This window comes from Argopecten irradians, chromosome 14, assembly GCF_041381155.1.
Source record: "Argopecten irradians isolate NY chromosome 14, Ai_NY, whole genome shotgun sequence".
Classification (NCBI taxonomy): Eukaryota; Metazoa; Mollusca; class Bivalvia; order Pectinida; family Pectinidae; genus Argopecten; species Argopecten irradians.
Window position 1 is genome coordinate 35,396,059 of NC_091147.1, and position 13,862 is coordinate 35,409,920.

The following is a 13,862-nucleotide window of genomic DNA, read 5'->3' on the forward strand; positions in this document are numbered from 1 at the left end:
AATAGGGAGTCAAGAACCGCAAACTTAATTATTCTATACTTAAAATAATAATTATATCACTATTCATTTATTTCAAAATGAACCAAATGAAAAGAAAAAGAGAAAAATACGTGTATTTGTGTATGGAAAGATTGCTTAGGTTGAACCGCTCAGGGGACATAACTCGTCAAAACACTGACCTCTATATAAAGGACACCTCTCTATTTTAGCCTTGTCCCCTAGGTGTCCTTTATACACAGGTTTGACTGTACATGTCAAAAACAACTAAGCTATTTTGTACATTGCAAAAGTTATAATTTCTGGTCATACTTACTTAGTTATCTTTGATGAGGATAGGGATTCAAGGACTGATTAGCAAATAATTAAATCTGTATCATATTGTTCAGCATTACCAAGCTATTTTTACGTCCATTGTATCCTTTAGGAATATGTTCTAGTGGAACAACACCTTAAGGGGTGTTGCGAATGAAATGAGAGACGCTACGTACCATGAATTGATAACTCATTGCAATTCTCCAAAAAAGTGCAAGTATGCGCATAGATGCATACAAATGAACATGTATACAGAACATACGTGTATGGAAATTGAATGAAGCATAACGCACAAAGGACCATGTTACAGGTCTTGGATCTATTTTGTCGATTAAACTAGCATAGTGGGCGACACCTGTATGGAGGGTTGTCGCGAAAAGAGCGGTTCAGCTTAGGAAACAATATCGCACGATTAAAGTCATTTTACGATTGTATCCTTTAGGAATTTGTATTCATACTATTGATAAGGATAGGAAATCAAGAAATCAATACAAAATAAATAGATATATACCACATACAGGTATATACCACATATAGGTTCAGGAAAACTATGTCTACGTCAATTGCATAAATCATGAGTTTGTATTCGTACAAGAAAAATGTATGCAAATTGACACGAAAAAAATGAAATGAAATATGCAATTGACGCAAAATATAGCTTGGTCATACTGAATAATTTAGTTACTTTGCCATGGCCAGCGTTATTTAAGGTAAGATGATTGGTGTAATGTGGTACGGAACACGGACACATGTATATTTCATATAAAAAAATACTAACAGCACAAGTACAATACATTAAATAAAGAGACAAAAATCATCAAAACATGTTATTTTTAAATGAGTTTAATTATAATGTGTGAAAAATCTCTTTTCGTTCTATATGTATTTTCTTTTGTTATTCATGCTTATAACTGTTATACGCATAATGATTTGTCATGTTTAGTTATTGCAATGTCAATCTTTAATCAACTCTTAAAATACTTCACTTGTGTTCTCATTCAATAGACATAATAGAGCGAAAATGTGTATACGGCAAACCACATTTATAACAAACACACTTACTGAATGTGGTGTTTTTCTCAAAAGAAAAAGAAAAAGAATTTAAAAAATAATTTCTTTTCAGGCGAGAGTCTGCTGGTGACGGGTCTTCTTTTCCTTGTTACATTGGTCAATGGTAAGTTGTTATCATGTTTAAATTTAAATTATTCAATTTTGAAAACGTTGGCTTAACGTTTATTCTATCAGTCCATAAAACAATGACGTCGCCGATTGTATTATCACACATAACTTGATGGCATCGTGGAAGAGAGGTTATCTTTAGTAATTTGAAATAAATTAATTAATTTGAATACATGTTTATGTTATGAAGATAAAACACAAAAATTTCTCATAATAAACCCGCTTCCTGGTTTATTTAAAGTGCACTCAGATTGCTATGTTATATTAAGATAAACTAAATAATTAAAGTATATTATCAATTCAACAGCGAGGATCATTTAAGTTCTTCCGAATCAAAGACAGGAGTAGGCTAATATGAAACCAATGAAGTGAATAGGTTAAGTCGTTAACAGCATTACATATACTGAAAAATTTGATAATTTATTAAAATCAATGATGAATAGAAATACCTGTATGATAGCCAGCTGTAACCAATTAGATGCACTAACACATTGAAGGAATTCTATGCGAATCTATTTATGATTTTAAAAATTTTATAAACAATTCTGGTTCAAAAAATAAAAAAAAAATAAAAAAAAATAACAATAGGGCAGAAAATTACAGTATCGATTAACATTTTTAAAGGTGCGCCCGACAATCGTGGTACGGAATTCATCATCGGATACATGGAAAACATCGCCGTTTCTATGAACGTCGAACTTTTCGTCACAACGATGAAGACGACGACAGTCAATGTTAAGGTGACCGCTCCGAGGTACAGCGCAGCTGGAATCAATGAAGCCTTCTCCGTCACGGCTGGAACTGTCAAACAACTGTTCTTTACCCCATCTATACGTCTGGATGGGAACGAAATGAGCTCTAAAGCTGTCCTGATTGCTGCTGATGATGAGGTGGTTATATATGGCGTTAACAAGGAGACTTACTCCTGTGACGCCTTCCTAGGACTACCCACTGACGTCCTTGGTACGGAATATTACGCCATCACATATTACCCACCGTACTACCAATGTGAGCTGCTGATTGTTGGCGTGAACGACAGTACGACCGTGAATATCAGAGTTGGGGAAGCGATTGGCAGTCGGTACATATCCTGGGGAGGGACTAACTACTATAGTGGGGACACACTTACAGTCACTATAAACAGATTCGACACCTTCCAATTAGTCTCAAGTGGAGATTTGTCGGGCACTTACATTAGTTCGACGAAAGCGATTTCGGTGTTCAGCGGAAATCGGAAAACAAATATCGGTAGTGGTAGCAGTTCGGATCACTTGGTGGAACATCTTACAAATGTAGATACTTGGGGGAAGAGGTTTGTAACAGTCCCAGTACCTCTGAGGACTGTGGGTGACTATTTTAAGTTCATCGCAAGTGAGAGCGGCACACAAGTTACCATCAGCGGCGGATATTCTTCCTCATTCACGTTATCCAACCAAGGTTCTGTTGTTCAGAAGACAATTCCGTCCTCAGCGTACTGTCTTGTGGTGGCTGACAAACCAATCCTGATCGTTCAGTTCTGTCTCAGTCAACAGTCTTCAAGTGAAGAATCTGACCCCATGATGATGATCATTCCTCCTGTGGAACAATTCGGAGCCGATTACACTTTCGCCACACCGAAATACTCTCTTGGGTCTTACAACAGCTACTTTATGTTCATCGTCAAGGAGTCGGAAAAATCTGGTCTTCGAGTCGATGGAAGTGCATTCCCCTCTAATACTGTGTACACTGCTATCAGTGGAACGGATTATGTAGGGGGTTACATCAGCGTGTCAGAGGGGTCCCACACTGTACGTCACACCTCTCCAATCTCCATCTTTGGTGGATATCTGTACGGACAGGCTAACTGGGAGACTTACGGGTTTACCACAGGCATGCGTATGGCTGGCATCAACACGGTAATTAAACGTTTGCCATGGGATATTTCCAATTAATTTATATCTTAAATGCTAATTACAAGTGATAAATCATCAATCAATGAGTTGTAAATGAGCCTGATTTCCACTGAATTTTAAGCAGACGAATTTATATAATTTACTTATATTTATATTCATGTAAGATATAAGATAAATAGACTCTTACACAAGTGACTAAGTTACATTAGGTCTATCATTCTTTTTAGATAATTTGAAATGACTATCGCTTAAAGGCTCATGGCTTAACAAATTCTTGAAATCGTTCGATAAACCCACACACAGACAACGAAATGTAGCCATTCGTGTAGGATTATCTTTAGATCATCTCATTGTCTTTTTAGGTTTGTGTACCATCCGCTACTGTAGTCGGGGATGGCATTGACAACGATTGTGACGGTCTGATAGACGAGGAGTTATGTACAGTAGAAAATAATGGACAAGGTATGTTTTGATGAGCCTCGTAATAAATGTATGTGTTGATTTGATAGTTATGATATTGCTTACAATGAATATGGTGCTAATGATGATGAAGATAATGACGACGATAATAATGATCTGGTGATGATGTAATGATGATGATGATGATGATGTTATTATGAAGATATGGTGGTGGTGGTGATGATGATGATGAGTGACTGATGACACCGATAATGATGATATGATGATCAAATAATTATAATGGAAACGATGATGACGTTTCGCTCGCAAACACATAACATCACAATCAACGCGTAACCCCAAGGGCAGACAACTCTGTAATATGCAAATACAAAATAGTAAAATACGAAACTAAATGTCCTTCACTGTATATCATTGGTGTAATCGATAGACATCCTGTAAACATTGGTAATTAAGTGTGTGAATTTCCCCTAGTAAATGAGCTTCTTCTTTGGCAATAATTATGACGTAGTGTAGCTCTGTTGAAAATATTGATATGTCGTACTTTTGTTCGCGTATGGATATCATTATGGAGATTTAATGAAAACTCAATAAATTAAAATGTCCATGCTATAATCAATATACCGATCGTCAGAGAGTATGAGAGAATGGTGTAGAAAACATCGTAGCATATACAAAATGCAAGTCATGTGTCGATTGGTTGACAGCTAGCGATCCGTCAATTCTATTAAATACATAGTAACTACTGTTTTTATTCCCAGATGATGACGGTGACGGGGTTAGCGAAGAAGATTGTGCCACTCCTCCACCGAGTAGGTATACCAATATATAGTTAGTGGATTAACTCTTTTTACAGTAAAACCTGCCTTAATTAGCGACTATCTCCGCTTAAAGACCACCTGCTTTATAAGACAACTTTGCTAGGGTCCCTAATTGCCAACTTTTAACATAACACATCATAAATGAAAACGTTTGTTTAGAGGTTAATAGCGAAATTATCCAAAAGCGCGACTTGTATAATTTCAATAAAACTCGTATATTTCACAGTAACCAATAAAGCATAATTAGTCAAACATGTACATCTTAATCCGCCATATTATCAATTGAAATGATATATAAGTATACATTTATATGAATTCGTTGCAAATGTCCTTTTTCATATCCATGAAGAAGTTATTATTTAATTACTTAATTTTATTAAGATTCAATTGATCAGTTAGATAGCACACTTGCAAGTGTATTAGAAAGATAAGACAAGTTCCTGCCGAATTAATTACCTCTCATGCAGAAACTACAAATTGAGCGAAGCGCAGTCTGGCGGAGAGTCGAGAACTAGGGAAACCAAACATGCGTGATTAACTCACATATTTTCGTAATCATTTTACAGTCGATGGTGGTTGGACAACGTGGAGTTCTGTGTCCAGCTGTTCCCTGACATGTTTGACGAGTGGAGGCGCTACAAGCGGCACCGGAACCAGAACTCGGACATGTACTGATCCAACACCGAAATATAACGGACAGCAGTGTAGCGGTGCAAGCTCCGAAACACAGACGTGTTCACCATTATCATATTGTCCAAGTAAATGAAGCTTGTTACAGAAGTTACTAAAAAATATCAAGTAGTACGTGGGTTTTGAGATCCCAAAACGACGTGGGTAAAGTACTTTTTACCGTGGATTAGTCCCACCTTCCGGTGATTATGACGTCACAAAAATCACGTCAAATGACGACGTCATATTCACCAGAAGATGGGACTAATCGACGGTAAATAGTACTTTACCCACGTCGTTTTGAGATCTCGAAACCCACGTATTGTATTGGTTTTTAAATTTGTCATTTTCTTGAACGCAATATTTTAGTTGCTATTTATTTGTCGCATGAACATGCCGTTTCCAACCTTGAATTCTATCCAAATCGGTAATGAGATGCGGAATTGAAATGTTAATCCGAACTGTTTTTATGACGACATATGGAAATATTTTTCAAACAATATGTTTACTGAATATTTGTCACATGGATGAATAGATATATTGTTATTTAAATTAAGGGGCCGCGGTGGCCGAGTGGTTAAGATGTCCCGACATATTACCACACGCCCTCAACCTCTGGGATGCGGGTTCGAATCCCATGTGGGGCAGTTGCCAGGTACTGACCGCTGGCCGGTGGCTTTCCTCCACCAACACACCTGACACGTCCTTACATGACCCTGGCTGTGAATAGGACGTAAAACATAACAAACCATAACCAATTTAAATTAAATTCTTAAAGAAGTCTTATATCTGCCTACAGTTAACGGGGGATTTTCCGATTGGGGGTCATGGGGCGCATGCTCTGTGACCTGTGGAAATGGTGTGCAAAGTAGAAGCAGGGCCTGTGACAATCCGTCAGCTCAATATGGCGGACTGCCTTGTTCCGGTGACACAAGTGAAACCCAGACCTGCACATTGAGTCCATGTCCGAGTAAGTGCATTCGAACATTGATATATTGACCGCTGGTCAGTCTGTCAATGTCGTAGTAAATATCACCATCATCATATTATCCAAGTAATCAAGCTAGTTCCAGTAGTACTTTAATTTATATGAAGTGATTGTATTATTTTTGCTTTGTCATTGTCTTGAACGCAACATTTTAGGTAGTTTTTGTAATAAACCTGCCGATTCCTTTAATTCTTTCAAAATTGTTAGTTTACTGCTGAATTGAAACGTTACTTAAAATTCTACCGTTTTCAATTATTAATATGGAAATGACTTCCAAATGGTTGTTCATTTCAAATTTGTCACGTTGATGAATAGGTACATGTATATCCTTATTGTTCGTTTAATTCCTAAGATGTTTGAAATAATTCCTACAGTTGATGGAGGATTTTCTGCTTGGGGGTCATGGGGCGCATGCTCTGTGACTTGTGGCAATGGTGTGCAAAGTCGAAGCAGGGTATGTGACAATCCTTCTGCTCAATATGGCGGACTGCCTTGTTCCGGTGATGCAAGTGAAACCCAGACCTGCACGTTAAGTCCATGTCCGAGTAAGTTCATTCGAACCTGGATCGTCAGACGGTTTATATGCCCAACACGTGCTCAATGTCGCAGTAAATATCATCGTATTGTCCAAGTAAAGAAGCTAGTGACAGTAATATTTTGAATAATATGAATTTTTCATTTTGTCATTTTCTTAAACGCAATATTTGAAGTTGTTTTTTGCATTAATTATTAGTTTAATGCTGGAATGAAGTGTTACAAAAAATGTCCATTCTTCTTAATATAGAAATGACTTACACACGGCTGTTCATTGAAACTGTGTCATATTGATAACTAGATATATTTTTATTTTATTGTTCGGTTAAAACTTAAAGAGTATAAAATCATTCCTACAGTTGATGGGGGGTTTTCCGCTTGGGGGTCTTGGGGCGCATGCTCAGTGACCTGTGCAAATGGTGTGCAAACCCGAAGCAGGGCATGTGACAGTCCGTCTGCTCAATATGGCGGACTTCCTTGTTCCGGTGACACAAGTGAAACTCAGACCTGCACATTGAGCCCATGTCCGAGTAAGTACATTATAACACACATAGATTGAGTATACAATAAAACCCATTATATTGAGGTCCTTGGTAATTGGAAATATCTTCCAATCATTCAGATTTCAATTTAACCAAGCAGAAAAACAATGTAAATGTGTGAACAAGGATTATGATTAATTTCAAATTGAATGATATTTCAACATTACTCATTAAACATTCCCTGGGGTCCATTGTTTTTGTAATTTTCTTATAGACTTGCTTCTTTTGAGTAAAATGTTACTACTCTTATGTTTAAATGAATTTGATATTTCTATTTTGATAGTTGATGGAGCATGGACAAATTGGGAAGATTGGAGCACGTGCACCGTCACTTGCGGTGGAGGTACTTCCGGTAGATCACGTACTTGTACTAATCCCGCTCCCCAATATGGCGGGATTGATTGTACAGGCGCGGCGTCTGAGACTAAAGACTGCAACAACACACAAACTTGTATCAGTATGTATATGTATTCTGGTAGTTATATTTGTATGAAATAGGTGAACTGTAGGCAACGTGCAAATATACATGTACATCGTTGCATTTTTTATCATAAATTTAGATAATATGTAATGTAATACAGGATTATCCATGTTTAATGCTAACAAAAGTTGTTAACTCGTGAAAATTCCCCAATATTTGATTATATAACTATATCAAATTTTGAAGATGTTGAAGCAAAAAATCTAATAATATTATCTTTTCATTCAAATCATTTCATTAGATTATCTTTGCCATACCAGCATTAACACAACTTTTGATGCAAGATAAATGTACCAAGAAGGCAAACACAAAATACATGTTTTCACTAATTCAATGCTTTGTTCAGTTGATGGCGCGTGGGGTGATTGGACCGCGTGGAGCCCGTGCACCGTTACCTGTGGGGGCGGGAGAAAGGCCCGGATAAGATCATGTGACAATCCTGTTCCGGCTAATGGAGGACTTTCCTGTCCCAGCGATTCTGCAGAGACTATTTATTGTAATACAAAATCGTGTGGTGTAGCTGCAGCTGGAGTATATCAGCAGGTAATCTTATTTCTGATACTAAATGTGTTATTGTCAGAAGTAAAGAAGAAAAAAAGATAATAAAATGTATCTTTAGGATTTCCTTTTCTGAGAAGTCCATTTTCCCAATGACAGTAGATTTTTGGAAATAGGAATTAATACCAAAAAACTGGAATACAAATAGCATGGTGATGCGCTTGATTTTGAAATATTGTGAATCAAATAAAGCTATTTTGACGCACATTATGGTTTTACCGGAATGTCACTGTTTTGACCACACACATCACAAAGTAAAGCACTATTTTCAAAATATTACTGAACAGTTTCAGTGCGTTTCTGTGGCATTTTTAGCGTTTGATTTTGCTTTGCTCGCCCCACCACGCACAAGCATAGAAACCAGAAATGGATGATGGTATGTATTATGTTTCTTTCATAGCAGGCAAAACACCTTACACACATCACCTATTATAGTCTTATCCTTTTTTATGTTATAGCTTTGCCCAACTAACTGGTTTACATGTGCGTCTGGTTCGATGAGCTGTATCGACGAGGCCTTCCATTGTGATTGTTCAAATGACTGTGACGACGGAAGTGATGATGAAACAACCGAATATGGCGGATGCAGTGCGGAAGTGGTGGCAGCTTGTCAAAATGGGGGCAATGGTTCGTTTTTTTGTCTCCTGTTTGCTTGATTGTTGTTTATTATTGTTTTTTTTATTATAAGTATTTTACCCCGTGATATGCACCATACTTTCCATACTGATGAATCAAAAAGAGCTTTTCAAATGTTAATCACCACCAAAAGTTAGCAACATTTTGAGAATCATAATACGAATTTTCACAGCTTAGTTCATCAAACTTATGGCTTTCAATGCATTACTAATGAAAAAATGTCATTATAAAATTTTCACCAAGTTAGAGCACATATAACTTGGAATACAATGCGCATCGCCATTGTTCCTTTAGGTCATCCGTATATTATATGTGTTCATTGTTTATGCCTTTGTGATCATTCGTCACCGTCCTTAATATGTAATTGTATACCTTTAATATGCTTATAGGCTTTCAACATAGAAGTAGATTTTAGCTTTGAAATATCCTACACTTACGCTTAAATAAGTGCAGTTAAAACAATAATGAGTTTGTCTTTTTTTCAGATATGGCTGTGGTTCCCATGTTTATGATGTCAGTTATCCTCCAAGCCTATGTTGTTACCGTATTGGCTTGCGATTTATAGACATTGTGGTAATGGTATAACCATATAGTATTAAATTTTGCTCAAAGCAAATAACGTAATTACGCGTTTGAAATATTTTTACGTGTAACGTCATATATGTTTGACTTTTATTTTATTCAATATTCATCGGTAGATATGTTTCGGTTTTTTCTCTTCATTCGACTGTTTATATCGTTAATAAAACGGTCATTCTAGTAATCGCATATCTTATTATTTGATATAAATGTAAATTGTGTATTTTTTATATACAGCCAGGGCCCATATGTTTAAAGGTGATTAGGGTAACCACAGTGTCACAATCATTTTCAAATTAAAATAAAACTATTTCCGTTGAGTATTCGGAACTTTATTCTTTACCTGCTTGCTGATTTCAGTGCAAATGTAATCACAAGTTTTGCAGCAATTAAGAAGTTCACATATCAGTCGATTGTACTCTTAATAAAACCGCGAAGCGGTTTATGATACGAGTGAGAGACTTTGTGATATTTTTTCATAACGTAAACATATTTATCCAAGTTGATCCTTCTAATTAAGTTTACTAAAGATAATCTCTTCATATTCAAATTTTTTTTTTTATTTTTTTTTCTATATGAAATTGTTATGCTGCCTTTTCAGCCAATCAGAAACGACATTGCAAAAGTAAACACGATTTTTGCCTTTATGTGCTTAGTAAATGTTTAGCCTATAGAAATGCTCTTTACAGGCAAAATCGAATTACATACAAATAATGCAAAATATGTGGAATAAATTCCGTTTTTTATTTTATAACACACGATCAAACTACAATGAATCAGTATGACAGACATGCGCATATAGGTTAAGACAGTGCACATACAAATTATTGTAAAATGATTAAAATGTTTGTAAAAAAAGTTGCATAACAAACCGTGATCTCAATGTATGTATACTGGCAGGGTAAATCAAATTTTGGATTACATGATCCAAAACCGATTGGCACATAAGGAATACAACGATGTTGCATGTATATCATGACATTAGGAGGTATATTTGGTTGATACAAAAATCATTTTATTTCAAAACAAAATCGTTTGATCCGAAAATAATAGTGAATATTGAGAAAAGGAGTTACTGTTAAAAGCAAAAATTATAGAGTTTCAAAGTCTTGTGGCAATGTCTATATATAGCGATGGAACATTGCTGCAATTGACGTCAGTACACACAGTAAAATTGTCATTGTTCCAATGTGGGCGAGACCTGTAAACAAAACAAAGAAATAAAACTTTAACTGAAATACTACTTAATTTCAATCAATATTTCTTGTTACGACATTCTAAACATAATTGAATCATCCATTATCGTTCATATATACTTTTCATGGTACGAAGTGATAAGAATAGTGTTTTTATCTTTACCCAACTTGTAGACCTTGAAATATCAATACCACAAATTATGTACTGACGTTTTGTACCATCAAGATAATTACCTTCTGCACCACTTCCGCACGTCGATAGGAGAGCGGCGCTACATCCGGCATAACCGGCAGTTTCGTCACTTCCGTCATCACAATCGTTGGAACAGTCGCACTGGAATTGTTTGGCAATGCACTTCATTGATCCGGACTCACAAGTGAACCAACCATTTGGACAGAGCTATAAAACAAAATAACTACATTCATTTAACTTTAATTGTTATATAAAAACATAGATGACGACGCTTACAAAAATTCATTGATAGGTATAAAACACAAAACGAGTTAACTCGCCACGGGTATTATGTAAGTTGAAGCAGAGTAGATTGGCACGACTGAAAGCGTTTTGTTCATGCATTATTTTTGTTTTGGATGATAAAAGCAAAATTATTTGAAAATTATTTCTTTTTCAGTTAATACAATTCGGCTCCGATTTCAGTAAAGTAATATTTTAAACCTGTGGAAACTAGGATGAAGATAATATTCCTAAAACTTTAGTAAATATACATTATATCACATGACTGACGTTACAAGAATCTCTCTAAGTCAAAGGCTGGACGTATCATATTGCACAATAAAAGGATCATATATACTCTATGTTCCAGCATAGAAAGAAACCACGAAGAATCATATCTTGTATTAATTTCGGCCACACTATGGACGTGATAATAGACACTTAGAAGACAAAGAATTATCTCCCTTGTGGGAAGGTATCGATTGTGACGTCATAATTTTGTGAAACTCACAACGTTTTCGCTGCAAATATGACTATGCTATCTCAAATACATGACGTCACAATCAATACCAACTCTCAAGAAGGGTTAGATAACTCTGTAATATGCAAATACAGAATAATTTTGTTATAATAAAAGACGATATATATTTTTGAACTATAAAATGACTAGTCTGTACATTGAGATTTTCTATCATTTTGCCTGTGAATCAGAAATGCTCTTTAGATAGAAGATACGTACCTGTTGGTAGACACCGGCTGCTGCCACAGGACATGATCTGACATTACAGTCACCCAGTACAGAGGAATCTCCGCTACAAGGGAGGCCACCATTGGCTGGCATTGGGTCGTCACAAACCCTTGATCGAGAACGTTTACCTCCGCCACAGGTCACTGTACACATACTCCAGGAGTTCCAGGCACCCCACGCTCCATCAACTGTCAAAGGAAAGAAAACATCCGGTTAGTCTGTTATATACTGATATAACCCCTGGTCATGAAATTTGGGGCATATACACTCACACCTGTCTATAAAGGGGCTTAGGAAAATGGTATCTCTAGCCAAATGGTCTTTATAAACGAGTAAAATTGGGTTAACATGACCATTTGGGACTCTAAGAAAGCGGTCTTATCTAATCAGCAAGTGGTCTGTATACAGAGGTGGTCATTAAGGTAGGTTTCACTAGAGTTGAAAATAAGGCCTTTCCCGCTATTAGTTAATTACTGCCGACAACGGCGGGAAATACACAACGTGTCAAAGAAACTAGATTTACTAATTTAATAACTTCGAGTACTCTACACAATTATCAAACTGTTCTATATTTACAATTTAAACATCAAAAATCATTTCGGAAACGTTATGGGACCTTAAATGAAGTTATTTCATGTTAAATTATCCGCAATGTTCTCTACAATTTTTTGTACTTACTGATACAAACTTGGGTGTTACAGTCCTTGGTCTCCGAGTTTACACTGGGGCAGTTGGCTCCGCCGTATTGTGGCGGTGGGTTGGTACAGGTACGGGTTCGTGTAGAAATACCACCACCGCAGGTCACTGTGCAGGTTCCCCAGCTTGACCATGTCGCCCACTCACCGTCAACTGAAATTGAAAGTTTTGTTTTTAAGCTCAAATATTTCGTTTGGGACAGATAGATTTTTAAACACATCTTTACGAAAGTTTACGGAAGGACATTTTGCGATTTCGCGGGTTGTTGTTTTGGTAGGTGAAAACCCTTCGCGAGTTATATATATATATGCATACTGAAATTCGTGTATCTAATTGTACCTAGATGACGAACTTTAGTTCCATTGACAATATTTTGAGGTCAATATTGCGATGCTGTTTAACGAGCAAACGTAACCGGTTTATACGATACGTACTTATAAGTCCAGCAATGGAACTCCCTTTATAGCATTTTTAATATATATTGAAATATTGTTTATTGAAAACCTAGTCCATTTAATTCATTATTTTTTATTTCTTGATATGAAGAAAACGGATAATTTGAAGTTGTCGTTACGTTTATTATAACTGTTCGACTGTATCTAAGTAACAAGAACATCAAACGTCTTACTGTATTGTTGTTTATTTTCGTGCGTGTAAAATTTCGCGATTTACTATTGACAATTTATAAACCCGCGTGAATATTAGCAATTATACAGTAATTGTGCTGACGATGTGGTCATAACTCACTTGGACAATGATGTGTGTTACAGTCTCTGCTACTGGTATCCGCAGATCCACAGGAAGCGCCACCATATTGTGGACGTGGGTTTGTACAAGTACGAGTTCTGTATTGGACGCCACCTCCACAGGTTACTGAGCAGGTGCCATAGCTTCCCCAGCTTGACCATTCGCCATCAACTACAAGAAACATATCAACAGTTACCCCAGCTAGACCATTCGCCATCAACTACAAGAAACATATTAACAATTTTGATTTGGGCTTATCCTAATAAAATGAACCATGAACTCAATACTCATCATCAGCTACAAGAAACATATTTACAGTTTTGATTTGGGCTTATCCTTATACAATGAACTATGAACTCAACACTCATCGCTAACTACAAGAAACATATTTACAATTTTGAATTGGGCTT

The 13,862-nt window shown here is 36.4% G+C and overlaps 2 protein-coding genes and 1 long non-coding RNA gene across 3 annotated transcripts in view; 2 read left to right on the plus strand and 1 right to left on the minus strand.

Moving 5' to 3' along the window:
- Window positions 1-1,675: 1,675 nt before the first annotated feature.
- Window positions 1,676-8,962, plus strand: LOC138307173 (uncharacterized; the record flags this gene model as incomplete). The annotated part of the gene is made up of 10 exons (XM_069247806.1): window positions 1,676-3,386; window positions 3,746-3,845; window positions 4,565-4,615; window positions 5,191-5,382; window positions 6,093-6,263; window positions 6,656-6,826; window positions 7,175-7,345; window positions 7,641-7,814; window positions 8,185-8,381; window positions 8,855-8,962. Coding segments are annotated over exons 1-10 (2,565 nt in total), but the record flags the coding sequence as incomplete, so codon positions are not given.
- Window positions 8,963-8,966: 4 nt separating this feature from the next.
- LOC138307980 (uncharacterized) lies at window positions 8,967-9,931 on the plus strand. Its single transcript, XR_011206074.1, has 2 exons — window positions 8,967-9,023; window positions 9,518-9,931. It is a non-coding gene; the product is annotated as an uncharacterized lncRNA (long non-coding RNA).
- Window positions 9,932-10,340: 409 nt separating this feature from the next.
- The window catches only part of LOC138307975 (A disintegrin and metalloproteinase with thrombospondin motifs adt-1-like), a 31,904-nt gene continuing 28,382 nt past the window's right edge, over window positions 10,341-13,862 (minus strand). The window contains exons 17-21 of the mRNA XM_069248926.1: window positions 13,453-13,623; window positions 12,688-12,858; window positions 12,001-12,197; window positions 11,042-11,207; window positions 10,341-10,812 (exon numbers count right to left, since the gene is read on the minus strand). Coding sequence (XP_069105027.1) covers window positions 10,733-10,812; window positions 11,042-11,207; window positions 12,001-12,197; window positions 12,688-12,858; window positions 13,453-13,623 — 785 coding nt within the window. The 3' untranslated portion in view covers window positions 10,341-10,732. The remainder of the gene's footprint in view (window positions 10,813-11,041; window positions 11,208-12,000; window positions 12,198-12,687; window positions 12,859-13,452; window positions 13,624-13,862) is intronic.